Source organism: Penicillium atrosanguineum, assembly GCF_028827265.1.
Source record: "Penicillium atrosanguineum strain IBT 20685 chromosome Unknown utg000002l_segment0_segment0, whole genome shotgun sequence".
In the NCBI taxonomy this organism is placed as follows: domain Eukaryota; kingdom Fungi; phylum Ascomycota; class Eurotiomycetes; order Eurotiales; family Aspergillaceae; genus Penicillium; species Penicillium atrosanguineum.
In genome coordinates, this window is record NW_026623134.1 from 318,433 (window position 1) to 344,141 (window position 25,709).

General features: G+C 51.8%; 12 protein-coding genes across 12 annotated transcripts; 4 read left to right on the top strand and 8 right to left on the bottom strand.

Annotated features, from left to right (window-relative positions):
- Nucleotides 1-61: 61 nt before the first annotated feature.
- N7443_001850 (bifunctional alcohol dehydrogenase/S-(hydroxymethyl)glutathione dehydrogenase) lies at nt 62-1,520 on the bottom strand (the record flags this gene model as incomplete). The annotated part of the gene is made up of 6 exons (XM_056881906.1): nt 62-276; nt 335-972; nt 1,030-1,165; nt 1,233-1,347; nt 1,428-1,442; nt 1,500-1,520. The coding sequence occupies 6 exons, from the start codon at nt 1,518-1,520 to the stop codon at nt 62-64; spliced, it is 1,140 nt and encodes a 379-aa protein (XP_056743747.1).
- Nucleotides 1,521-2,443: 923 nt separating this feature from the next.
- tim9 (protein transporter TIM9) lies at nt 2,444-2,918 on the bottom strand (the record flags this gene model as incomplete). Its single annotated transcript, XM_056881907.1, has 3 exons — nt 2,444-2,635; nt 2,761-2,830; nt 2,911-2,918. 3 exons carry the CDS (start codon nt 2,916-2,918, stop codon nt 2,444-2,446), a joined length of 270 nt encoding a protein of 89 aa, XP_056743748.1.
- Nucleotides 2,919-4,025: 1,107 nt separating this feature from the next.
- Nucleotides 4,026-6,813, top strand: N7443_001852 (uncharacterized protein; the record flags this gene model as incomplete). Its single annotated transcript, XM_056881908.1, has 3 exons — nt 4,026-4,176; nt 4,407-4,562; nt 4,622-6,813. 3 exons carry the CDS (start codon nt 4,026-4,028, stop codon nt 6,811-6,813), a joined length of 2,499 nt encoding a protein of 832 aa, XP_056743749.1.
- A 793-nt stretch (nt 6,814-7,606) lies between these two features.
- Nucleotides 7,607-8,601, top strand: N7443_001853 (PIG-F family protein; the record flags this gene model as incomplete). The annotated part of the gene is made up of 3 exons (XM_056881909.1): nt 7,607-8,041; nt 8,095-8,381; nt 8,445-8,601. 3 exons carry the CDS (start codon nt 7,607-7,609, stop codon nt 8,599-8,601), a joined length of 879 nt encoding a protein of 292 aa, XP_056743750.1.
- Nucleotides 8,602-8,809: 208 nt separating this feature from the next.
- N7443_001854 (enoyl-CoA hydratase/isomerase family protein) lies at nt 8,810-9,631 on the bottom strand (the record flags this gene model as incomplete). Its single annotated transcript, XM_056881910.1, has 1 exon — nt 8,810-9,631. One exon carries the CDS (start codon nt 9,629-9,631, stop codon nt 8,810-8,812), a length of 822 nt encoding a protein of 273 aa, XP_056743751.1.
- Nucleotides 9,632-9,947: 316 nt separating this feature from the next.
- On the top strand, nt 9,948-11,821 carry N7443_001855 (transcription factor domain-containing protein; the record flags this gene model as incomplete). Its single annotated transcript, XM_056881911.1, has 2 exons — nt 9,948-10,787; nt 10,844-11,821. Coding segments are annotated over 2 exons (1,818 nt in total), but the record flags the coding sequence as incomplete, so codon positions are not given.
- Nucleotides 11,822-11,926: 105 nt separating this feature from the next.
- On the bottom strand, nt 11,927-13,201 carry N7443_001856 (Glycoside hydrolase superfamily; the record flags this gene model as incomplete). The annotated part of the gene is made up of 1 exon (XM_056881912.1): nt 11,927-13,201. The coding sequence occupies one exon, from the start codon at nt 13,199-13,201 to the stop codon at nt 11,927-11,929; it is 1,275 nt and encodes a 424-aa protein (XP_056743753.1).
- Nucleotides 13,202-13,425: 224 nt separating this feature from the next.
- N7443_001857 (uncharacterized protein) lies at nt 13,426-15,578 on the bottom strand (the record flags this gene model as incomplete). Its single annotated transcript, XM_056881913.1, has 3 exons — nt 13,426-13,858; nt 13,927-14,954; nt 15,003-15,578. 3 exons carry the CDS (start codon nt 15,576-15,578, stop codon nt 13,426-13,428), a joined length of 2,037 nt encoding a protein of 678 aa, XP_056743754.1.
- A 412-nt stretch (nt 15,579-15,990) lies between these two features.
- N7443_001858 (uncharacterized protein) lies at nt 15,991-18,171 on the top strand (the record flags this gene model as incomplete). Its single annotated transcript, XM_056881914.1, has 5 exons — nt 15,991-16,099; nt 16,188-16,404; nt 16,462-16,524; nt 16,596-17,560; nt 17,603-18,171. The coding sequence occupies 5 exons, from the start codon at nt 15,991-15,993 to the stop codon at nt 18,169-18,171; spliced, it is 1,923 nt and encodes a 640-aa protein (XP_056743755.1).
- A 274-nt stretch (nt 18,172-18,445) lies between these two features.
- N7443_001859 (Minor allergen Alt a 7) lies at nt 18,446-19,585 on the bottom strand (the record flags this gene model as incomplete). The annotated part of the gene is made up of 2 exons (XM_056881915.1): nt 18,446-19,074; nt 19,129-19,585. 2 exons carry the CDS (start codon nt 19,583-19,585, stop codon nt 18,446-18,448), a joined length of 1,086 nt encoding a protein of 361 aa, XP_056743756.1.
- Nucleotides 19,586-19,957: 372 nt separating this feature from the next.
- On the bottom strand, nt 19,958-22,071 carry N7443_001860 (putative acyl-CoA dehydrogenase; the record flags this gene model as incomplete). Its single annotated transcript, XM_056881916.1, has 3 exons — nt 19,958-21,479; nt 21,542-21,821; nt 21,885-22,071. 3 exons carry the CDS (start codon nt 22,069-22,071, stop codon nt 19,958-19,960), a joined length of 1,989 nt encoding a protein of 662 aa, XP_056743757.1.
- A 456-nt stretch (nt 22,072-22,527) lies between these two features.
- N7443_001861 (glycoside hydrolase family 18 protein) lies at nt 22,528-23,811 on the bottom strand (the record flags this gene model as incomplete). Its single annotated transcript, XM_056881917.1, has 4 exons — nt 22,528-23,174; nt 23,227-23,461; nt 23,522-23,546; nt 23,624-23,811. The coding sequence occupies 4 exons, from the start codon at nt 23,809-23,811 to the stop codon at nt 22,528-22,530; spliced, it is 1,095 nt and encodes a 364-aa protein (XP_056743758.1).
- Between the last annotated feature and the right edge of the window lie 1,898 nt (nt 23,812-25,709).

The window sequence follows — 25,709 nt, forward strand, 5'->3', positions numbered from 1 at the left end:
GAAAAGAAAATCATATTGCACATCGAGCCTTTTGGGGTTCGTCAAAACTAAATTAGAAAATCTATTTCATGTCCACGACACAACGAATGCAGTCGCCCAGCTTCATCTGGTCGAAAGCAGTGTTGATGGCCGACAGGGGCTCACGGTGGGTGATGAACTCGTCCACCTTGAGCTCGCCATTCAGGTAGTCGTCCACGAGACTGGGCAGCTGAGTGCGTCCCTTGATACCACCGAAGGCACATCCCTTCCACACACGACCGGTAACCAACTGGAAGGCTATACAACGGAGTTAGCATGAGAAGATAAAAACAACAGACACGCGTCAGTGACTTACGCCGAGTGGAGATCTCCTGGCCAGCGGCAGCCACACCGATGACGATGCTCTCACCCCAGCCCTTGTGGCAGGCCTCGAGAGCAGCGCGCATGACACCGACGTTACCAGTGCAGTCGAAGGTGTAGTCGCAGCCGCCGTCAGTCATCTCGATCAGGTGCTCCTGGATGGTCTTGCCTGAGAGCTTGGTGGGGTTGACGAAGTGGGTGGCACCGAACTTGCGGGCCCACGCCTCCTTACCATCGTTGACATCGACGGCAATAATCATACCGGCCTTGTTCTTGACGGCACCCTGCATGACGGAGAGACCGACACAGCCGGCACCGAAGACAGCCACATTGGAGCCCTCCTCAACCTTGGCGGTCACCACGGCGGCACCATAACCGGTAGTGATACCGCAGCCGAGTAGGCAGGACCGGTCGGTGGAGATCTTGGGGGTGACGGCGACGACGGAGATATCGGCGACGACGGTGTACTGGGAGAAGGTCGAGGTACCCATGAAGTGTAGGATGTCCTTGCCGCGGGCCTTGAAGCGGGAGGTCCCGTCGGGCATCACACCCTTACCCTGGGTGGCACGGATCTTGCCGCATAGGTTGGTCTTGCCAGACTTGCAAAACTTGCACTCACGGCATTCAGGGGTGCTGTGGGAGAGGGTCAGCCAATGATCTTTCGGTGTCACACCACTCGAACACACGTACTAGAGAGCAACAACATAGTCACCGGGCTTGACCGAAGTCACACCCTCACCGACGGACTCAACGATACCCGCACCTTCGTGGCCGAGAACGATGGGGAAAGCACCCTCAGGATCCTTACCGGAGAGGGTGTAGGCATCTGATAGGTGTCAATTGAAAAATATTCCTTCGCGAGCTGCATGGTGGGGTCTTATGGCGGGGCTTACCGGTGTGGCAGACACCAGTGTGGTGAATCTGGATGCGCACCTCATGCGCCTTGGGAGGAGCAACCTCGACGTCCTCGATGGACAAGGGCTCACCGGCAGCCCAGGCAATTGCAGCCTGTAGACGTTGTTAGTACCTCAAGCTGTCGCGCGGGGTGCCGACGTCATATTGCGCGGCTGGGCCGGATAGGAGTTTACCTTGCAAGTAATGGTCTGCGAGCACGTTAGTCTGGCGATCATGAAATTGTGAAGAAGTGGATTGAAATTTACCTGTCCTACTGTGCTAGCCATGATGGAGGTGAAAATTAAATTAATAAATTCCACGCAGCTAGGCGGGTGTTAGTGCCGAGCTTCAGTAAAACATGAGGGGGGGGGGGGGGGAGGGGGTACACTCACGAGTATACAGCGATGACAAGAGCAAGAGGAAGAGAAAGAGGAAGAAGACGGGTTTTTGAAGAGCAGAAGTGGAGCCGGGATTTGCAATGAGGGGAGTGGGGGGTTTTGGCTAGAGAGGAGATGAGGAGGATGAGGAGGATGAGGAGAATGAGGGGTGCTTCTTTGGAACGGGCAACGGCTGGTCCGCCCGACTGGCCGTCCAGACTCACAGTCTTTGAAGGTTTCGCCGTGTCCTCCGTGTCTACACTAACCCACTCCGATCCTGCCCCGCTTACACATTACGGAATCGCGGGGACTGAGCCGGGTTGCAAGTTACTGTACTATATCTCTTAGCTATCTCTCGGGCTCCGTATCAGGCAAAGTTGTCCGCCGGGGTGGGTCTTCTTTGCCAGGGGAAACTGGCCCCAATTGGAAATTGGAGTGGCCCGTCTATATATATAAGAATCTTCTAATTTGTAAAGCCAGGCTGAAAAGTAGAGAATGAACTATTTCCGGTCGACATCAAAGAAGTGGTGTCGCTTTTGTATTTAAGGATCGGGATACCGGAGGAGCTTCTCCGTTCCCGCCCGAATTCACTATGGTACATGAATAGAAGCCGAACCCTCCCTAGATGCGCCGTTTTCCGGCTCCCGGGGTCTCGTCCAGTTTGCCAGATGATACTCATTCCAGTCTCAAGCTTCTCTGATAGATCGGGCCGGCTTCTATAGGGGATTTCCCCGAACAATCAGGCGCACAGCCCTGGCCATCTCGGTGGCGCGGATTCGTCATCCCCCCGACGCCAATGCACCCTCGGCCTCCCGCGTGTTCGTATATTGTATTTACCGACCAGGCTGACCGCCCTGCATCATGGCAGCGTTCTGCTCCTGGAAGCGCTCCTGCAACCGGGCGGAGCCCTTCAGGTGCTTGTCCACACAGCGCATGATGCACTGCTCCTCGCGGTTGATGAGAGACTTGGTGGTGAAGTCATTGACACAGTCGTCGAAGCAGCGCTGGACCATCTTGGAGTACATCTGTAGTAGAAAGAAGGGGGTTAGGTCGGAAGGGAGACGGATGCACGACCGCGGCGGATTCAACGACTGGGGTTATCGGGAGTCGACGCGATCGATAGTAGAAACGGCAGCGAGATGGCACATACAGTCATAAACTCCTTCATCTGCTTGCGCTCCATGCGGGAGGCGAACTCGCGCTGCTCTGATGCGGAAAGGCTGCGACTTGCAATTAGTATCGGATGCCGAGGAAAATCTCGTGATGAAGCCTGCTGGGCAATTGATGGGTGGGAACATACCCGTCCATTGTGTATGAGATGGAAACCGGGGAGAATAGAAAGTTCCGGTGAAAATGGATGATGGGGGATTCTGGTGGTTAAACAGGTGTTGAAGCTCCGAAGCTGTTTCTCTGCGTCCGCAAATACGTTCTTCCGTCAGGACCACGTGATACGACACATGACGGAGATCACATGACGTGAGTCACCTGACAAAGGGCTGACCGTTTGCAGCCAAATGGATTTCATATTCTAGTCGGCAATTGGCCTGTGATTAACTTCGTATCCGAGGTACATTCATGCTGTGTCGAGGTGTCGAGATCAACGGTCAACCATGACCGACAAACTATGAACGATCAACAATGACGATGACGATGTGAAGCCCAGTCCATAATCACGTCGGGACCGTTCCGGGCTCCACTCGCTGCAGAATGGAACGGATCTTTGGTACCTGAGTCCGAATGCAGGCTCGAAGACCCCTAAATCGGGTCCAGACACGGTCCAGAGCCCCGTTGTGCACGGGAGATATTTGGCCACAGAGATTGACAAGAGAGGGAAAAAAAAAAGAAAAAATTAAGAGGATTGATAGAACAGGAAAAATAGACAATGGACAATAGACAATAGACAATAGACAATAGAGGTAGGCAAGAGGTAGGCAATAGACAGAACCGCCGATAATCACCGTGAATATAGGAGACCCCATCAATCTACGGACAGTGACAGGCGACCCTGACCCATTCGTCCCTCCCCGGGAACCCTGGCTCTGCGAATTACACGGTCTATTCATAGCACAGTACCTTTTTCTCTTTCCTCCTCTCTACTACTCTACTACCCTCTTTACTCTCTATACAGAAAGCTTCGTCTTTGTGTCCCAGACCCTTCGAAATCTCATCCCCGCCCCCAAAGACCCTTGACACACACATCCCTTCTCCCCCTCCTCCTTCTCCCCTCTCATCCCTGCCCTCCCTTTCGCTCCAGGCCACCAAGTTTCAGAGGTTCCTCCCCGTTCGCCACCGCGATCTTGGGCCCCAGCCCCAGGATTTCCCACACGAGGGCGGTGACGCAGGTGGTTCCCGCGATCCCCTCTCTCCTCAAAGTCCGACCTCTCGCCCTCATCGTCGCGCCCGTTCGACTTTACCATGGTGACCGGTAAATCGCAGCCTGGCCTCGAGCCAGTGCACTTCCCCGCCTCGCCCGAGCCCGTTCCCTCCAATTCTCCGCCGTCCAGGCGAGATCTCGCCTCGTGGTGGAGACAGTTCAAACGAAATACGAGAAAGGATGATTTGAAAGGTACGTTTTGGTATACGGTCTCTCGGGCGCAACGCTGGCTCGGGGGTCATCGTCGCTTTGCTACCAAATCGGCGTGCCGGCTTTGGACGCGAAGATGCCCCTGAGCGCCCGACCAGAATGCTCGACGCGGTGGCGGACATCGCGGCATTTCTGGGCATTCTCTCCAATTGCGCACATCGAACCCCCCCCCCCCCCCCGTTTAGAACCAGTGTGCTAACGGTCACTCGTAGCAGAAGCCCCTCGAGGCATCTTCGGCGTGCCGCTCAACGTCAGCATCAAATATGCGAATGTGGCCATTTCTCTTACCAACGAACGTGGTGAGAGCTTCATCTACGGATATGTACCGATCGTTGTCGCCAAGTGTGGTGTCTTTTTGAAGGAGAAAGGTTCGCGATCCCCTTGCGGCTCTCAACTCTGATCGATCACCACTGACTCTCCCGTATAGCAACTGATGTCGAGGGTATCTTCCGACTCAATGGGTCCGCCAAGCGTATCAAGGATCTCCAGGAAATCTTCGACTCCCCCGAACGTTATGGAAAGGGCCTGGATTGGTCCGGATACACGGTTCACGATGCTGCCAACGTCCTCCGCCGATACTTGAACCAGTTGCCCGAACCCATCGTTCCGCTGGAATTCTACGAGCGCTTCCGCGAGCCCCTCCGCATTTATCAGGAACAGGTACTCCAGGATAACCAGGTGGTGGACGCGGACAAATTCGACCATGCCAAAGCCGTCGACACCTACCAGCGCTTGATTATTGAGCTACCTCCGCTGAACAAGCAGCTGCTTCTTTACATCCTCGATCTCCTCGCCGTATTCGCGTCTAAGTCCGACCAGAATCGTATGACGTCGGCCAACCTTTCGGCCATCTTCCAGCCCGGCATGCTGTCCCACCCCCAACATGACATGGCACCGGCAGAGTACAAGCTGAGTCAAGACGTGTTGATTTTCCTCATTGAGAACCAAGATCATTTCCTGGTCGGCATGAGCGGCACCTGTGCAGATGAGCAGCAAGTGAAGGAGGTTGAAGCCGGCATCCCTTCGCGTCCTACCACGACTCAATCCAATGTTCGACGATCCGTGTCTAGTGCCAGTGCCAGTACGGAAAGCCAACGCAAGCTGGACTCTATTCGTCGCAATGTTTCCGTCTCATCCCGCAATTCGCGAACCTCGAATAATGCACCCAGCCCAGGAACTCCTACCTCCACGGGGGTGGGCGTCCACCGTAGTAACACTCTTCCCTCCAAAATGGGTCCCGTCGTGGCTGCCCGTTTCGCACGGTCTGGTGAGACTGCTTCAAACAATCCGTCTGGTCTTTCCGTCTCCCATCAAAGCTCCCGATCAGCGAGTCGAACGCCGTCTGTGCGTGAGGAGCCCGAGCAGCGCAACCCAAGCATAGCTCCGTCTACTTCCACCATTGGGAGTGCCTATGTACACACTTCAACCCACGGTCCAATACCCGTCGCGGCTGCAGAGGCGCTTAACATCGGTGATACACCTCGACCTCAGGAGTATCTGCATACCCCTGTTTCACAACCACCTCAAACTGTGACTCCGAGTCGGGAACGCAAAATCTCCACACTCTTTACCAAGTCTCCGCCTCCTGAAAGTGAGCAGAAGGAACCACGTCAACCGAATCGGTTGAGGAAGAAACGGATACCGGGCAGTGCAAGCATCAGTGCGCAGAGCTCATCAACCTCCCTACATGCAACACCTTCTGAGCTGTATGTCGCGGATCCATCCTTGGAACCGAGGCGTGGGCGAGAGTCGATAGATATTGCTATGGGCGATATCACTCCCAAACCTCCAACCAGCGCCAACATGAGTAACCTTGACGCGCCCTCGGATTCACACGCTATCGGAGAGGGCACATCTCAGCTGAATCATGACACCTCCCTCAAGCCCCACCAGTCTCGCACACCCTCTATGAATTCTCGATCTTCTTTCACCGACCATTCCGACTATGATCAGGCCGAGGATACTGCACGTTCTGAGCGCCGCGATAATCGACGTAGTTGGCGGTTCCAACGATCTTCGAAACGAAGCAGTGAGCAGGTCGGGCTCGGCCTCGCGTCTCCGCCCTTGGCGGCTACTTATATTGGAGCAGACCAAAGCACGAGCTCGATAGGTAGTGGGAAACACAGCACTGATCCTTCCAGTCAGCCTCTCAGCCTGGACGCTGGAATCCAAAGTGGCTCTTCACAGAGCGCTGAACCGGAGAAGAAGAGTCTGTTTGGCAAGTTCAAAGCCAAAGTGGCTCAGGTTCGAGATGGCGTCAAGGATGAACGGGAGCGGGCCAAGAGCCCTAACCAGTCAGACTTTGACACATATTCCAGTCAGCCGCTTTCTCCCACTGTGACAAGTCAGACTAACGGCAAACCGACTCTTGAAACGCCAACCGAGCCCCCAAAGGAGGAGCCAGTTCGCTCTCCTGTCTCGCCATTGCCCGGCGCAGGTATGCCTCCTTCAATACCTGAGGAGCCACACAGCCCCGAAGCACCGGTCCATGTACCTGCTGTCGAGTCAAAGGAGGTGATGCAAGAAGAACCAACATCTACCTTGGAGGCAGTGCCCGTTCCCGAAATCCCCATGTCTGAGGCACCAAAGCAGGCCGCCGAGAAAGAAGCGTCTGCTTAGAACGGGGTATGATTCTCCAGATGCGTTCTACTTTTTTCATCTTGCTAGAGTGTCTTGTCGGAGACTCTTGTCGGAGACTCCCGTATATTGCTTTATTCAGCATTCATTTCCCATGAACTATTCGTCTCAGATCCTTCCCTTAGGCACCTGTTCGCCTCTTATCTATAGGCCTCGGCTCTCCAAAGATCACCAGAAAAGCTCTCCGAAATGGCTTCTTCTGAGACTTCTACCTCCATTTCTTGTTCTTGGTCTGAGCCTTGGTGATTCTTGAGCCTGTCCTGTGTCTCTCTGCCTGCATATCTTGTGCCTTGCGTCCTTGTCAACCCTTCCCCCTTCTCCTCGCCTCTCCCTTCCCTTCCACGTGGAACCCTCAATGTCCACGTTGTTCACGTTGCTATGTGGTACGAATGTATGTCTCTTGTGTTTTCAGCCGGTCTGTTACAGCCTTTTTCTCTTCCTTGCCTCAGACAAATGTTTGGCTGTCCGTGCGACTAAAATCAGAATTGGAAAAGAAGTATGCATTTTTTTTTGTTTTACCATCAGTGATAATTTGCAAAACGGCACGTAGTGAGATGCGAATTTTCAGAAATATGTCAAATCTAGGATGCACATGTGGATCAAGAGTGGTCCTGTGGCCTGACGTATAAGGCCACAGTTTTCCTTATATTCCCGGCACCAATAGAGTGCAAACATGCCAAACACAGCCAGCTCCACGACCCTTTCGTGTCCCGAGCGAACCGGAGCTCATAGACACAGGGGAGAAAACGAAAAGTGCAGGTTCAATGCGCTTGCCATGGCCTCAGCAACCTCATCCTCAGCTATGATTCCACCGGGGTCGCCGATCCAGGCTCCTGCCGAGAAACCAGGCGCGCCGCCCATCAATATCCTTCCCTCGAAGCTGTCGCAAGTTTACTCATATGTGCACCCAGTGCTTCTCCTGACACTATGTGCTGTTCGGTTTGAGAAGTTGGTTGCGGACCCTGTGCAGGAACTTTTGAGAGACCTGCCATGGCTGGCTTTGCTTCAGATCTCTTACGTGATGCTCTGTCTTCCACCAGCCGGGTCAACACAAGCCACCGAAACCGTCTCTGACGGCGAAGAGAAGAAGAAGGCTGCACAGCGCTCACCTTCTAGCCCTTCTATGACTTTGCGCCCCGGCAAGCCTGGATACCGGCGAAAGCATCAAAGCGGGAAGCTCGACTTGGCCGGAGCACTCGCCAAAATCATGGTATTACCTTCGACTTCACGCTTCAATTCAATTTTGCTCACCTTCTTCCTTAGCCTGCTTTCCTCTCTCTCGCCATATCCTCCCTAATCGCAACCCCGATTCTGGCCGTGCTCCTAGTTTTGTTCGGTGCCCCGCTGACGACACACAACCCCGAGACCGTGCTTTGCGCCGCCCACATGGCCCTGCTCTCCGCAACTGCCTTGGTCTACGCCCACGGTGTGGATGGTCATATATGGAAAGAGGTCTGGGGAATCGCTCGGCCCGTCGATGCAGTCTGGGGCAGCGCTCTGGGCACTGGACTGGGCGCATGGTTCGGGGCCATTCCTATCCCACTGGACTGGTAAGTCCTTCACAGCGTTGCGCAACCAAGAATCCGGATTTTTGACTTGTATTCTCAATTTAGGGACCGCCCATGGCAAGCCTTTCCCATCACCATCTTGGTAGGAGCATATGTCGGTCATGCCCTGGGATCATTGGTGTCCCGCGCGCCGTTGCTGTACGGCAAGCGGATTCAATTTGCGCCCGTGGGGACTGAAGAGGCAGAGAAGAAGACAAATTGAAGAACTTCCCCCCGGTTGGACCGTCGAGACCGCCCATTTGATTGTTGGCTCTCTCCTGTGGACTATTGGCAAGATGTGACCAGGTTGAAGATTATGTCATTGAATGTAGTCGAAACTACACGACCCGATTAATTTATACTATACTATTTACAGTTCAGTTGCATCTAATATATCAACCTAGTGATATAAGGGATACATCGGCAAGCCTCTAGAGCTTACTGGAATCCTTGAAACTACCATGTCGTCCAGACCCGCGGCTGAATTTGGCGGCACCTGCAATTGCCTCTGCTGAGATGACTTTACTCCCGGCCTGGAATTCTCGGGACATAGCGTCATGGAAAGAAGATGCATCGTAAGCGCTATAGTAGCAGGATTGACGGTCGGTATTCAGACAAAGCTCGGGGAATGCGATAAGCTGCTGCGCCAATTCGAGGGCCTGCTTTAACGAGTCGCCCTTGGGGACCACGCGATTTGCCAGTCCCATCGTGAGAGCCTCCTGAGCGCCAACGGGTCGACCGGTCAGGATCATATCAAGGGCTCGGCTCAATCCAACAATTGCTTGTAATCGAACAGTTCCTCCGTCGATGAGAGGCACACCCCATCGCCGACAAAAGACACCAAAGACCGCGTCTTCTTCCACAACTCGCAAGTCCGCCAGTAAACTCAGTTCCAGTCCACCTGCAACGGCATATCCAGCAACAGCAGCAATCACCGGTTTCTTGATGACCAGCCTGGATGGGCCCATAGGACCCAAGTTGCGGCCTTGAACCGGTCGTAGATTCTCGCCTGGAGTGTCATCCTTTGCCTGTGCTACTTGATGAAGATCTGCGCCCGCACAGAATGTCTCGGTGCCCGTGAGGATGCATACTTTCTGTGTCGCATCCGCCTCAAAGGCGAGAATGGCTTCGTAGAGCCGTTTCGCGGTCAACGGGTCCAGTGCATTCTTTCTATGAGGACGATGAATGGTGAGAATAGTGATTCCCGGCCGCGATGTATCAGTCAACACCGAGTCTGGATCCGCGTTCGCCATGATGGGACATTGAAACGAAAGTTGAAAGTCGGAGAAGCTTTTGGGAAGGGGAGAAACGGACGTGAGATACCTCGGTTCGTCCCCACTTGACATCTCCAACCACTTTCGCCATGTCCACCGCGTGCATCATATGTCATAAGAGAAAGGTATCTATGCCGTTATGCCGTGCATGGACCCGTCGCTAACTACTCTCAGGTGCGGTGCGATTTGGCAACCCACAACCCTTGCACCAACTGCAATAAGTCCGACGTGGATTGCAGGTAAAATAAAAAAAAAGGCCCAGTTCCGTGACGCGTGCGCAACTGATCTATGTAGACCCTATACGCGAAAACGCAAGCGCTTTACCAACAGCCTATCTCCTAGGCGCAGTGTGGCCACGGAGTCTGTTAGCCGGCGCAGCTCGCAATTTCCTGATCCCGAATCTGGAATCACGGCGCGGCGCTTGTCTTCAAGTGGCTCCTACGGAGATGATGCAATCCCCAATGTGCATAACCAGCCCGAGCCGGTGCCCTTGCAATTGCCATTGCCATTGCCATTGCCGGCTTCCGTAAGTAATGGTGAGCCTTTTATCAAGGAAGAAAGCTACCGCGGGCGCAGCGAGTACTTGGGCGGCAGCGTTCCGTTTGATGAAAATATGGTGAAGCCCGGGCATGAGACGACCTACACCAGCCCCCAGGCATCGGCTGCCGACCTGCGGATGTTGCGCGAACAGGGCGCGTTTGAACTCCCCCCTGTCGCTGTCCAAAGACAGCTGATGGACAGTTTCAACAAGTACTGTGTTCCTTGGACACCCGTCATCGACCCCAAATGGCTCGATGAAACTGCCCCGCCATCTATGCTCCTGCTGCAGTCAATTTTCCTGGCTGGTAGCAGGGTATCCAAGGCTCATTTGGATTATGGGTCTAGCGAGGTCTTCTACCGACGTGCGAAGCTCTTATTCTTCTTCGGCGGTGGCAATGACGCACTGATCTCGATCGTGGCTGCCTGTCTACTACATTGGTATAATCCGGTAGGCCCAGAAGACGTATCAACGGACACGAGCGGCTTTTGGATCCGAACCGCGGGGGCGATGGCCTTTCAAATTGGTCTTCACAAAGAGCCGCCGCCAAATGCGAGATACCGAGGTCTTCGTCGACGTCTATGGTGGTCTTTAGTGGTGCGTACCTAGCTACATGACTCTCATTGGTATATGATTTAATATGTTCTTCGCAGATTCGAGACAATGTCATATCGGTGGGAGTCGGGCGACCGAGAACAATCAACCTTAGGGACAGCGATGTACTTCCGCCCTCGATGAACGATTTCCCCGTGAAAGACTTTCAAGCACAGGTCTTTTTGGCATATTGCACGATATCTTGCCACCTAGGAGATACCGTCGAGTACTATCTACGAAAGGAGATATCCCGAAAACGTCGTGTTGATTTGGAAAATGCCGTGTACCGATGGGCAAAACAAGTCTTTCCGAAACTGCGCACATCCGCTACACTCCAGGAAGATAGCACAACCTCTAACCTAGAGGTCCAGCAACTATTGGTCATGTATTTTGTCGTATTGACAATACTTCATCGTTCGCCTACGCCAGACAGTGTTCCCCCTGCAGGAGCTCTGGTGGCGTCCTCTTTTATCGCGGGCATTTATGAAGAATTCCTTCTCCGGGACGAACTTCGCTACCTAGGGCCTGTCTTTGCCTTCTATCCATTATGTGCCGGGTTATCTCTGCTTTCCAGCTGCCGGTATCCACAGCTCCAAAGCACAGCCGAGCACGAGCTGACGGTGATCAAACTCTCCCTTCAGAAGCTATCGGAACGGTGGCTTTCGGCAGTTGGGCCTCTGCGGGCTCTCAGCAAATTAACCGAAAAAGTCCGAGACCAAGGGCCCTTTGAGGGCCCACCTCCAACTCTCGACTTCGACACCGCTTCTTTTTTCGAAAGCTTCGACGTGAAACTGTGCAAGCAGTGGCGCCTGATTGGGCAAGCTGCCGAGCCTGCAAGCTCTAACCAAGGCACCGCGGCTACCTGTACGATGGCCGATGTGCAAGACGCCGATTCTCTGCCAGCCTTTGAAACTCGGCCGGATGAGCCGGTCGACCCTTTCGGTTTCCAGCCTCTTGACACTAATTTGGAGCCATTTGGCAACAGTTGGGAGGGCTCAGGTTTTGACTGGAGTGGCTCATGGCTTCTCAACATCTGATCTGTGTATTTATTTACGACGATTATACCACACTATATACGTTAATCTTGACATCATCATTCCTTTCGCCTATGAGCGTGAAAAGGCAAATCTCATTGGGTATTGCTATCGTGACGTGTTCAAGATGAAATCCACCAAGGCTTTTCTTCCATCGAGCTTCAGAGGCGCTTCTGTATGCATTGCCCCTACGACCTCTTTTGCCTCAAGGTCTAAGTTGAAAGATCTGGCACATCGCTCTAAGTGGCCTGGAACACAAGAAGGAATGATCTCATCTTTCTCGGCAGACAGGAGGAAAATGGGAGGAAGGCGAGATGGCGGATCTGCCGCTTCAATGCCCGACTCATCTCTCCAGCGAGCCATTTGGCTCATGGACTTGGTGATATCCCAAGTATTCCAGGAAAGTGGCCAAAGATACCGATACGGTAGCCATTTCTGGGGATAAAGACTGATCAACATATCTTTGATACTAGATGTTGGTGCCTCTAAGATCAGCCCGACGAGAGGTGCCAGCGAGCCACTGCTTTTGTGGGCCGATGTCTGCCCGGAATGTTGACGAGCAAGATACGCTGCAGTTGCTGCACTCGCGACGGCAGCGCCAAGGCTGTGGCCCCAAAGAACGATCTCAAGATCGGTTTCCGGTGCTTTATATGTCTCTGATACCCAGTTGAGGAACGCCTGTGCGTCCTTTTCAATTCCAGACTGAGTGGCACGGCCCGAAGATTTCCAGTAGCCACGATAGGATAAAGCAGCGATAGTGTATTTAGTTTCGTTCTGGTGCGCCTTGGTGGTCGACTTTGACTTTTCCGTAATTGTCCGCAAAACCTGAGATAGCAGCGGTAATCGCATTGGCATCGATCCACCATTTCCCTGGAAATAGCAAATCACCACGCGTCGCTTTCGTACAAACTTTGATGTCTGCTGGAAGCCTTTCCCATCGCTCATGTTTGCGATCTGACCCTCGCAAATAGCTAGCTTGGTTCCGTCAAGACTGCGAATCTGTTTCTCCTCCCATCGAACAGGCCTGCAACTGAACTCATAGTCGGCAATCTTCTCGGATCGCGTGAAGGGTGGAAGCCAAGTGAGGTACAGGAGCTTGTCCTGCATCACTACGATCCAGAAACATTTCCAAGTCCAGAGGGAGAGCAGCAGCCCAACGAAAATGAGCGGTGGGACAAGCACACTGGGAATAGCGGCCGTAGCTAAGCCTCGGGTCCGTGTACACGAATTCAATCGCACATCTTGAGCGACAACGATTCGCTTCACTGCAAGATGATGGATGGCATTTGAGGGTGCGAAGCGCGGATCCCGCGGAGCTTGACGCACGGCACGGATGGTTCTAGGACCGTGCTGGACGCGTCGTAGCGCCCATGTCCCCAGCATCAAAGGTGAATGAAGATAAATTTTTGATACGAATGTTGAATTTGATGCGAATGGACGAGACGCGAGACGCGACCGTTCTGGACGGGTGCCCAGGTGGTTGACTCAGCAGACTTGGTGTATGAGGCAGCGCGCGAGACTTGAAGAATAATATACATCTACAGTACAATGTGCACACTCTGACATCATGACAAGGCCAAGTTCAGGCCCACGCAATCTATACAGGTCTATATCTTGGCTCTGTCCTTCACCTCCAACTCGAAATACTGCCTAAAATGTCCCAAACACTCCGGGTTGGCCACCGTGCTGCTGATGGTTGTGGGCAGTTCGCCAGTGGACACGACTTGCTTCACTAAGGTCTCGACTTTTTTGCCATTCACTGTCATCGGTACTTCCTTGACCCCGATAATGAAGCGAGGAACGTGTTTGCTGCTCAGGCCCTTGCGAATGGCATCTCTGAATTCGAGGGCAAGATGATCACTAAACGAATTGCCACGCTGCATCACCACAAACAAGAAAACAGACTCGTCGGTATCACAGGGCCTTCGCCGACCCACACACAGTGTGGTTGAGATCGATTTGTTGAATGGGGCAGACTCCGTGATCGAGTAGATATCGGAGGACCCGAATCGAATACCCTGCGGATTCAAAACACCATCACTGCCAAGATTGCGTGAGTATCACACTCCGAGATTCTACAGCATACGGGTCGTACAGCGAGTACATACCTTCTTCCATGGATTTGCCATCCTTTCGTCTGCGGGTTGTAGCTCGCCCAGTCATGCTGAGCCCAACAGCCTTCAAACTTGTCGAAATACGTGCTTTTATACTTGCATCCATCTTCGTCGCCCCAGAAGAACACAGGCATGGATGGAAAAGGCTGACGACAGACAAACTCACCATGTTTCCCGGTACATTTGATTGACTTTCCCGTAATGGGATCTGCCACATCCACGTCCTGTCCTAACATTGGCAACTGGATTTCACCTGGATAGAGAGGACCAGCAGGGTCAGTCCCGATCCAAGACGTCACCAAGTCCGTGCCACCGGTGACACTGGTGAGATGGACCTCCGGTGGAAATGCGCGATAGAACCAGTGATACTGGTCGGCGCCCAAGTGGGAACCGCCCGTCTGCACCATTCGCAAAGATGAAAGGTCAAACTCCTTCTTTGGAACACATCGAGTCATCTCCAGCTCTTGGAGATAACGGGGCGAACAGCCCCAGTACGTGACGCGATGATACTCTGCAATCTTTACCATTTCCCTTGCAGTCGGCCACAACGGCGACCCGTCGTATAGAATCAGAGTTGGGCCGACCGATAGATGGCCGATCATGATATTCCATAGCACCCATGAGGTGCTACTATATTGGAATACGACATCCTCGGCAGTGAGGGAGTTGTGAAGCACAGATGTTTTCTTATGCTGCAGAATTACACTGTGGCTGTGGACAAGGCATTTGGGCTGACCCGTCGTGCCGCTGGTGTAAAGAATGTATAGCGGATGAGAAAATGGCAGCCTCTGGAACACGAGCTCATCATTAGGCTGAGACATTGACAGAAAGCTGTCAAGGCTAGAAAAGGCCGGCTCGTGTGTCCCACTTATTGGAATCAAGATGATCTCAGGCTTGACTTTCATTTCATCGAAGATATTCCGGATTTTGTGCACATTGGACCGCATCTTGCCTTTGTACGTCGACTCACTGTCCGCAAAAAGCACCTTGGGAGTAACTTGTTGCAGTCGTGAGATACATCCCTAAAGATATCAGAATGCTTGAAGTCGAAGAAATCGAATATCTCTTACCTCTACACCCAAATCAGGCGCGATACTGGTCCAAATGGCGCCAATACTGGCAGTGGCCAGGAAAAGACCGACAGACCATACACTCGTCGAGATTATCGCGGCTACTCGATCCCCTTCTTGGATGCCAAGGTGCAACAATGCGCTTCGGGCCTTTCTGATGTTCTCTCGGAGCAATCCCCATGTCCAAACTTCGCCATTCAAGCCCTGGCCTTCACGAACACCGATCAGAGCGGTTCGGTTCAAATCACGACCCGAGACAACATTCTCTGCATAATTTACGGTGGCACCACGAAAGAATTCGGGGATTTTCTCCATTGGCATGCATGCATCAAAAGAAGACTTCACCGTCAGAGGCAACGATGGAATGGTCCCTGTATACTGATGGAGATCGATCCAGAAATCCTGCAGATTCTGAACAGTCCATTGGTGGAGCTCTTGGGATGAGCTCAAATTTTGATTGAATTTCCGATTTATATGTGCGCGGTAGACGTTCATGGGGATCTGATCGTGCGGCACTGTCGGCGTCCAAATAGGACGCGGTTGCGAACAATCACCTTCAAGTACACGTCCAGTCATTGTCGATTTAATAGAAAGGAACAGATCACGAATAAGTCTAACTTTGCGAGCTGTAGTTTGATCGCGGTCAGTACACAAATATGATATTGGCTGCCCTAAATACCTCCATTAATAGCTCATCTGGGGTCGGCTCTCGCTAACCAAGTCACCCGCATTTGGATAGCTAATCGGTTATTCCCCATTACACTAAGGATTTCCACGACTCCTAGCGGTCGCCTAGCGGTCGTTTTCGGTGATTGTCGGTTCTCGTCGGTATCACTACTCGGCAAAGGCCCATGTCACCGTTTGGCGATTGACATGGAGAAGACCCCGCACCTTGAATCGGCTATAGTTATAAGACATGATGTAAAACAGAGCAAAATGCTTTAGTTGAACATATCATATCATTCGAATTTGAAGAATACTCTCCAGCATGTCTAATTCACGGCCACCTTCTACCGTTGACGAGGGCCTCATCCTTTCGCCCCCAGCGCTGCAGAATCCGGCAACAACAGACCATGTCTTCCAGCGTATTCTGCAATGTACGCAGCTCTTCACCTTGCTGATTTTGATCAAATCTCGGACCGCAAAGTATCTGGGTCTTACACACACTGACTACATGACACATAGGGTATCTCCCGCAAGATGTACTGGACAAGATCACTCCTGACCTCCACGACTTTGGATCGGATGCGATCTCACACGAAACAAACGTACATATCGGTAACGCTGAAAGTCAAGAGCCCTATGTCAAGGCCCACAACGTTTGGGGTGCGCGATATGAGGCCGACCGTCTAGTGACTAGCAATGGTTGGAAGGAGTTGGGTAAATGGGGTATCAAGTATGGGTAAGGACTTCTATTCCAAGAACATACAGATGATTCAATTATTGACCCGATCCATAGGGTTGTGGGCCTTGGATACGAAGAGGAGTTTGGTCCATATCGCCGCACTGTGCAGCATGCGTTGTATGCTCTCCTGCTTCTCTCCAGATATCATCTTGACCATCTCAATAACTAACAACAATCAAACAATCAAGCAACTATTTATTCTCCGCTTCTTCGGCTGCATACTCTTGTCCAGTCTCTATGACTTCGGGGGCAGCAAGATTGGTGCGACACCAACTTTCGAGTGTACCTCCGGATCACCCCTTCCATGAGCTCTACGCTCGCCTCATCGCACGAGAAAACAACTGGATTTCTGCACAATGGATGACTGAGCGCCCCGGTGGAAGCGACGTCCGAAATAGTGAGACTGTGGCCACTTATGCCCCGCTCACATCTAAGACTGGCCGGTTCGGCAACATCGGAGAAGGTGACTACTTGCTTTCCGGCTTCAAGTGGTTCTGCAGTGCCACCGACTGTAACATTGTACTGCTTCTGGCAAAGACCGAATCTGGAGAGTTGTCTCTCTTTGTTGCCCCGACCGTAAGGGAAGTTGTGGATGCTCAAGGAACAAGCAAGCGGGTATCTAATGGAATTCGCATTCACCGACTGAAAACCAAAATGGGGACAAAAGAGCTTCCCACAGCTGAGATTGAGCTTCGGAACGCGCGCGCACATCTCATCGGTCCAAAAGATCGCGGTATTGCAACCATTGCCCTATTGCTGAACACCACGCGGACTCACAACTTCATTACCGCGCTGTCGTGTCTCCGGCGGGCTCTGGATATCGCCAAGGCTTTCGCTCTGGCTCGAAGGACCATTGATCAGTCACTTTGGACATTTCCCATGCATTTGAACGTGTTGGCCCAGCTAGAAGTCAAACATCGAGGTTGGATGCAGCTGGCATTCTTTACTTCATCACTGCTGAGCTATGTGGACAACGGATTCCCAGATGATGCGCCACAAATATTTTCCTTATTAGCAAAGCTCCCAAACACAGCAACCGTTGTTCTACGCGCTTTCACTTCGACCTCCAAAGCTGTTATTTGCAAGTCTTCCACCCTGGCTTTCCAGGAGTGCCAAGAGGCTATGGGCGGCGTGGGCTATATGGGCAAGTCTGGTCCTTTTCTGATACAAAGACACTAATCTAAATGAGAACCAGATGAGCCAGATGAGCCAGAATTCAACGTAAGCCGATTGTGGCGCGATACAGCCAGCAATAGTGTTTGGGAGGGTACGACCAATGTCTTGGCAAGTGAGACTGTACGGCATCTGACCAAGGGTCAGAACCTGGAGCTATTCAACACATGGATTGTATCCGCTATCGCTCAGGTTTCGGACCTCGCATCCATGGAAACGCTACAAAGTGTCTGGACTTCCCTCAAAGAAAGGCTGGCTCCCGGTCAGAAAGATCAAGGTCTAGCAGCTGTGCTCGGTGTTGCCCGTCAAATCATGTTCACGCTTGCCTGGCTCGTGAGTTGCATATTGCTTTCACTAGATGCCCAACGAGACAAAGATGCGGTCGCTTTCGAGGTGGCTAGGAGATGGGTTCTAGATGGACAGGGCATACCTGGAGAATTTGGGTTCACTGATCTCATTTACCAGCGATCGGTCACCGCACAAGACAGAAAACCAAGCGATCGCGAACGGACAGAGTGGGACTGTCGTATCGTCTGGGGAATCGATTTACCTTCGAATTCTTCGGCGGGCTATCGAACTGCCAAAATATGACCTGGTTTCAGGCTGAACGCCAACTCTTCTCATGTGGTGGTTTCCTTAGAATTCGGTCCTGTTAGACGATATCCGATACCAGGTGAAGCCTACTCTGTCGCAGGAGCCAACGCTACATTTCTAAATACAACTATTACTGAGATCGTTATCCGTTCAGGCAGAGTTGAGGTAGATAATCAAAGCTATGCTATATAACTCGTGGCAGGGGAACGGAAGCAATCCCATCTTATCCAAGGTCAATTTCAGCTTGTTCATGATCTTCGTTCCAAACAATCTATTCACCCAGCATTCGGTTCGGATCGCCTCCGTTCACAGAGAACCAAGCCATCGCTGTCACCGTACAATAGATCACATCCCAGCTGACGCTACTCACGGCCGGATGCTCGTATATTGCGGCGAGCAAAGTTCGGGTCAGTGTGCCAAAATCTCTCGTTCCTGAGTGCTCCAAGACCTGAAGTGTGGAGTGGGCCTGCAAAAAAACGCAAGCTGCAATGAGCAACTGGAAGAAGACAATGTATCGCCGAGTGGTATTATCTGCATCATGGGCTCTGCTGCGAGCCTTAGTAGCGGCTTGGTCCTTTTCAGAGCGACTCGGACGTAGAACCGCAGGGACAAAGAGCAGGAGATGTGGAATGAGCAAAAGGGCCATGAAATATTTGGTATGTGCGACCATTGGGACCGCGACCGTGCTCAGTAGGGAGCTGGCAACAGGTAGGAGTTCACTGTACAAGGGCGGCGACCACGAAAATTCCTTGCTAAGCTCATCACCTTCCTCTTTTTCTGCTGAAGTTGGTTGCCTGGAGACAAGGATGGTCGCAAAAAACAAGTTCTGGGCGAAAGAGATGGCAACGATCTGACCCAGCAGCATGTAGGCCCACACATGCGCGATACGATATCTCCGAGCTGGTTCAGACGGTTAGTTGCAAACTAGGATTGCAGATCGGTCAATTGGCGTACCCATGATACCCAGAAAAACACTCCATCCCGTCGTCCACAGGAAGATCTGGCCGCTCCACCAGAATCGCGCGGGGGTCTCGATGACGGTTTCCCAGGCCTCTCGGAACAACTTCGCTTTTTGCAGCCATAGTTCCAATTTGAAGGAAATGGATACCTCGGCGCCCTGTAGATCAAGAACGCTGCGGGTCTCTTCCCAATTGCGGTATGAATGTGCGAAGAACGCAAACATGTAGAACCACGTTGCTCCGAGACTCAGGACCGCCAGAGCCGCGAATATGAAGAAGTGTGTGCGCCTTGCGGGAGATGCCCAGTCATTTGCCTTTTGTCGTGCTTGGTATCGCTTGTAGATAGCTCGGCAGGCATTGAGAGCCAGGGCCGCGGCGAGCGTGATGTAGCTGACCAGGATCGGGAGCGACCGGTATATCAGTTGAGGGGCGTCGGCATGGAGCTTAGACATTTTGAGCTCTTTAAACGACACTTTATACCAGAGGATCAGTTGTTGGTGCTAGGATGCGCCTCAAATGCTACGAGGAATGAAAGAAACCGAGGTTCCCACCTCCCACATCGCCGATCCCGTTTGCCAAGAATCGCTTCTGCACCATGAAATTGTGACGCGTATTTCATTCGATTGAATCCTTGATTGCCTATGTCTACGCAACAAGTGGCTTCATGGGGTAAACAATTGAAGTCCTCGTCAATCACTTCCTCTTTCCAGGGCTGGAACTATTCAAAAGGAACGAAAGAAACAAGATTTAAAGCGCTTGCGATCTCCGTTATCAATATGAAGCAATCTGTATAGTCTGCTATAGACAAGCACCAAATACGACGCTTACAGCTTCGAGCTGTTGCTCTGCAGAGACCTGTGGCCAGATGCCCGCTTTGCGGGCAATTCGATGCCCCAAGCAATACGACAATCCCATTGCAGATGATCTTCACCGTCCGCATCGACAGCTCCGCTGTCTCTGACAGTGACAATATCATGGAAAACCAAATCTCCGACGCCTCCCTCGGCTTTGAGAATCCAGCGACAGGCAATCTCCATGCTCACCCGATCCTGGTCTCTTTCAGCATCGAGGGCCAGGAGTGCGCCACACATGATCCAGGCGAGCGTGAACATATAGCGGCGGGCATCAGCAAGAACTGCAGTCGCAGCCTTGTATTTTGGAGAAAATCGAGCTCGCAAAGTAGACCAGGCAGCAGTCAGGACATCGCGCAAGCTTGGCGTGAGGAGCGAAGCCAAGGTGCGGTCTAACCATGTTGCGAAAATACCCATGTTGTCAGATTTCAAGAGGAAACGAACAGTCTCACTGGCCAGCACGTTAGTAGTTCCTTCCCAGATCGAGTTGACCGAAGTGTTGCGAAGGATTCGCGAGATGTTGAACTCAGGCTCGTCCGCTTCATCCATGTAGCCAACACCGCCCATCGCTTCTTGACATTCTTGAATTCCAGCAATGGACATCTTGCTGACAACAGCCTTTGCAGTGGCTGTCAGGGTTCGGAACACGACATTAGCCTCTTTGCCAGGACGAGGCATGTGTGCCAACTCTGATGGCTGAGATACCTTGTTCTCAACGAGTCCCATCACGGCGACTGTGAAGAATCCAAGGTTCATACCCCCACGATGTCTTACTTCCAGATCAGCAAGAAGACGTAGATGCATTGGAATCAACCATAGGGGTTCCCCAACGGTCGATCTGGCTTTTGCAAAGCTTTTAGTGATACTGAGCGCACGACGCCAGCCCGACAGAGACCCGATGAATGTGTGAATGCGAGTCACGTTAAGAAGCGGTGCAATGGTGACGATTCCCTGGTCGATCTCCCCCACCAGGTGCGCACGCATATCCTTGAGTTCTAGCTCAGCCGTCGGCAGTTCCTTTGTTCCGAGCTTATTCTTCAACCGATGGATTCTCACGCCGTTTGAGACTTGTCGAGTAGTACCATCATTCCCAGACACAGTCTTTCTTAGAGGTGCCAAGAAAGTGCTAAGCTTCCCTGAAGGAGTCTTGGCCAACAGCAGAGCCACTTTAGCATCAGTGGCAGATGAAAAGAACTTGAATCCATTGATCAGGTAGTCACCCGCCCCGAGAGGATCGAGCTTGGATGGGGTGGTAAGAGGAGAGTACGTTGCCCAAGTTTCCGTGTTTTGAACGTCGCTTCCTCCGGCCCTCTCCGTCATCCACTGACCCGAAGTCCAATGATCGTCCTTTTCAGAAGTCAAATTCTTGTACGCGACCTGGAATGGATGCGTAGATGGTAGATTGTGGATTTTCGACGAGAGGATGAAAGCGGCTCCATCCGTCATGCTAATCGGACAGGAGTACAGGCCTGAAGAAGGGGCATAGAGGTAGTTCCTAGAGTATGAGTCAATAAACAGCCTTGTAAACGTCTCCAGTTGAAATTAATCATCTCTTACAGTGCATATTGAACTGTTCTCCGTTCCAATCCTAGAGCAAGGTCATATCCTGCCGAGACGATCTTATTGCGAGCTCCCCAGTGTCCCAGCTGTTTCCAGCCCTCGGTAGTGATCAGTCGGTCATAGTCATATCGTTTCCCCCAAACGTTATGGCTCTTGACATAAGGTTGATTTCGTTCAGCATCAGCACTCCACTCCCGGACCTGCTCGGAGATCACCTCGGCACCGAGCTGGGTCAGGTGTAGTTCTATGGATGCGAGTGTTGGGGATGGGAGATACCCTAAACATTGTTAGAACAAAAATCAAAGCTAAGCTTTTTCTTTCATATTAAAAAAGGACTCACATTGCAAAGCTCGTTGCAGACTTGTATCCGATGTGTACGTGTTCTCTAAAGGGCTTGGCTCGGTGAGGTACCCAGTGTCTGCAGTCGCGGGCTGCGGTGGCGACGTCATATTGGGTGATCCGGGGAAACGTGGGGACGGTCGATGCAGAAGATACGGGGTACTTTGAGCATTTATAGCATCGGACATCGGACATCGGATATCAAGAGGGCTTTATGTCAATTATGTCAAAAGAGGGGCGCTACCAAAGTCTATTCGTCGTATTGGCACATTCGTGGGTGTAGTTGGACCTCGGCGTTCGGTTCGCCCCTTGTAGTGCCTTGTGGAGGTCCACGCTTCGCCGTTAAACCGCCGAAAGGAATTATAAATACGAGACGGCGATAATTATTGACTGATAATCCCCTCTAGAAGACGTGAAAGTCATCGGACATTTGCCAAAGTGATGTCCTTTGGAAGTTTCCGATTACCAAGATTCTTTTTCCTGGACAGAAAGAGTAAGGTGTCACGGCTTGCGATGCAGCTTAGATACCTATGCTTACTTTTCTCAGATACCAAGCATCAGAAACTTCTACAGGACGCTATCCAGAGCTTGTTTCGATTGGAAGTAATTTTCTGGTATTGATTTTGAATCCACCACATCCCTACTTACATCTCATGCAGTGTGTTGTAACCAGTTTCGATCAAGCTGCGAGGACCTCTAGCATCGGAACAAATGTGCCAATAGAATAGGCCCCCCAGCTTAGATGAGGTCACAAATTCTGCTTTCTGCTTTACTGTAGCGGGGATATCGTAAGTAACAAACCCACCGTCTGCGCCCACACAAGCAGCAGCGCCAACCTGTGGATCATGCATCTCTTGGGCTCCCGGGCGCGGTAGATCGCTGTAGTCAAAGACCCCATCCTCGCCTCCTGTTCCAGTATATCGCTGACCAGGCCCAGTACTTCCAAGGAATGAGCGACCATATACCGGAACACCTAGAATGACTTTTCGCGGGGACACTCCCTGCGTCAACACATAGTCCACTGCTGAGTATCCAGAGGTCGGTGTGCCATAGAGTTGGGCTTGGTGACCGGTCTCAGAGCCCCACGGGCCCGCAAAGTCATAGGCCATAAGATTGATCATGTCTAGGTACTTTTGTGCCGCAGACAGATCAATGTTGCGCAGCGCCCATAGACCCGCCGGGAGACAGGTTGCCACAACATATTGAGGAGCAGGTAAGGCCTCTCGTAGTTTGGCGAGAAGACGGACGTAGTCTTTGCCCTGCTGCGGGTCTGCGGGGTGTTCCCAGTCGACTGTGTGAAGAGAAGATAAGACAATGTTCAATTCTCAAGCAGTAAAACGTACCATCGATACCGTCCAGTCCATATTGGTCAACCAACGCACGTGCCGTTCGAGCGAATGTATCCACCCCCGAGCGACTGCGGGCTACAACAGCGAAGTTCTCACTTCCTTTACCACCGCCACCGACAGAAAGAATGACCCTCATCTTTGAATACTGCTGCTTGAGTTGGACGAATGCTTGTAGGCAGCCCTCAGCGCCATCGACCGGCATCTGGGTATCAGCCCACTCATCACTCAACTACAACCTCCATTAGCACATACTTTCCTTCAAACTCGCGCCACATTTTCCAAAACTTACATAGACAGTGCCATCTTCCTTCACCCTGCAAGGATGTCAGATTGAGATTAGCGCTTTCTTTATCTATATGACCGATCTGAAGGCCAGTGATTGGCTACGTACCAAGCAAATGCGTAAAACACGTGGGATACGAACCCCAGACGCAGGGACGAAGGTGGCTGCTTGCGGTAGATCCTCCAGTTTGGATAGTACGCCGCGTTAGTGTACAGAGGTACCTCGTATGAGCCGGCGGCATTGGCGGGGTCAACTGTGGGCCGCCGACGAAAGATGTCTCTAGCAGCAGAAAACATGGGGATGCCAGAGAAGGAAGGAAAGGAAAGACAGGAAAGAAAAAATAAAAGAAAGAATGGTATCAGGGTATCATCCAAAGAGTGTCCAGACGCGGTTACAAAGTGAGGAAATCAAATCAAACGAGAAAGAGAAGGACGACCAGGTGTCTTTCCTTTTCGGGAATGTGTCACGTGTTGGCAATTGTTTTCACCCTTCGCGCAATTGGATGTGACTTAGTACTTTTGCCCTATGAGAGTGAAATTCGTATCGTGCGTCGGGGTTTGTGGCACCGGAGAATCTTTTTTTTTTCTCATGAACCGTCGATCCCAACTATGATCGGACCGGACTGATGGGGCGGGGGTGATGGGTTTTAGTGCCGACGAGGGCATCGTGTATGGGCTGACTGGGTGGATGACCTCTGCATTGGGACCAATACACGGCGTGCACCATGCTAAACGGTCACGACTCGCGCGAGATCTTGAAACACCCTGAGCGCATCTCCGGTCCGCAATGAGGGAACCACTTCAAGCCCCATATACACGGTGAGATTGGATTAGGACCTGCAGTCAGCTTGAGTGAGCAACATGTCATTCGCCCAACTTGTGGGGAGCATATGCACCCCAAGTCTGGGGATTCGCGCCCGGGAAGATCACGGATCGTCGCCCCGAACAGGACCGAGAGTTGGGCAGCGCATACTGCGTCAAGCTCGTAGAGATGGCCTTGACAGGAGCCATGATGGATACCCGTGGAGACACCGGCCAGGCTAGACGATGGTCGCGGCACTCGCTCGATCTTTGCTTTTTTCATCCCGCTCAAATCAAATCATTCCATGCATGGACTGATTGGTTGAGACTTTTCATTCAGGCGGTGCAGCAGCCTTCGCACCCCTTTCTCTTCCCCGTGATGCGTGCAAGAATCAGGCAACTGACACCGAGTTTTCCTACCGAGAAATTGGAGGTCAAGCAATTCTAATCATGACGTACCACTTTTGTGTCTGTGAGCGTGGTGAAAAGTCGAGTTTAAGCAAGAGATGCGGTCATTGATGCCATCGATCAATCCTATTAGGAATGCAAGTGATTGCAATCAAAGAATCCTGTGCTTCATGCCTCGAGGTAGATCTCTACAACCCTGTAAGACGGAGCCCTCTGTTTTTCTCCTTCCAATCCAGTTGGCAGTGAGAATACCGATCATTGCCTATCGATCTTTTGATGCTTAGAAACGAAGCATATCCAGTCCATGCGCCTGGGTTTGCACAACGGGCTCATGGTGATGTCAACGTTGGTGGAAAAACGCTGCTTAGCCTCGTCGTTCTGGGATGCCTAGACTGCATAGTAGGTTGCAATGGCTGTAAAATTCGGGTATCTTTAGCATTGTCGAAGAAGTGAACTCGAACATAGAATACGAGATGGTGCTGGCCCACTGTTCCGCACCAGTGCCTGATTTTCAAGACCTCGTTCACGTGAAGAGACATGTCACTCATGGCAAGTTTTGATGGATTTTTCTACAACTGGATTTGATTTCAAATCATATGGGCGCGGCGTTTTCAGCTAACTTTTTGTGGTGTTCTTAGTTAGATCAGATTCTCGGGATGATAGTGTAATACGAAACTCGGGGCCGCCACCAATCGACATATTTCCACACAACAATATTCTGATGACCCTATCAACTCGCCATACCGATAATCGTTGTGCTAGTTGTGCTTTTTTGATTATACTAAATTGTCAACTCGACTAGGATCAGTAAGCTTCGGCATTGAGCTTGGATGAACCCGCCAAGTGTTTTACCCTAGTGCCTGAATTCGTCAGCTTTATGTGTAATTTATCTTCGAGACGTTGAATCACGAAGATTTATTGATATTTTCATCAAATTATTGATGATTCAGGTAGTTCAATAAGCATTGGAATGGGTTGGGCCAGAC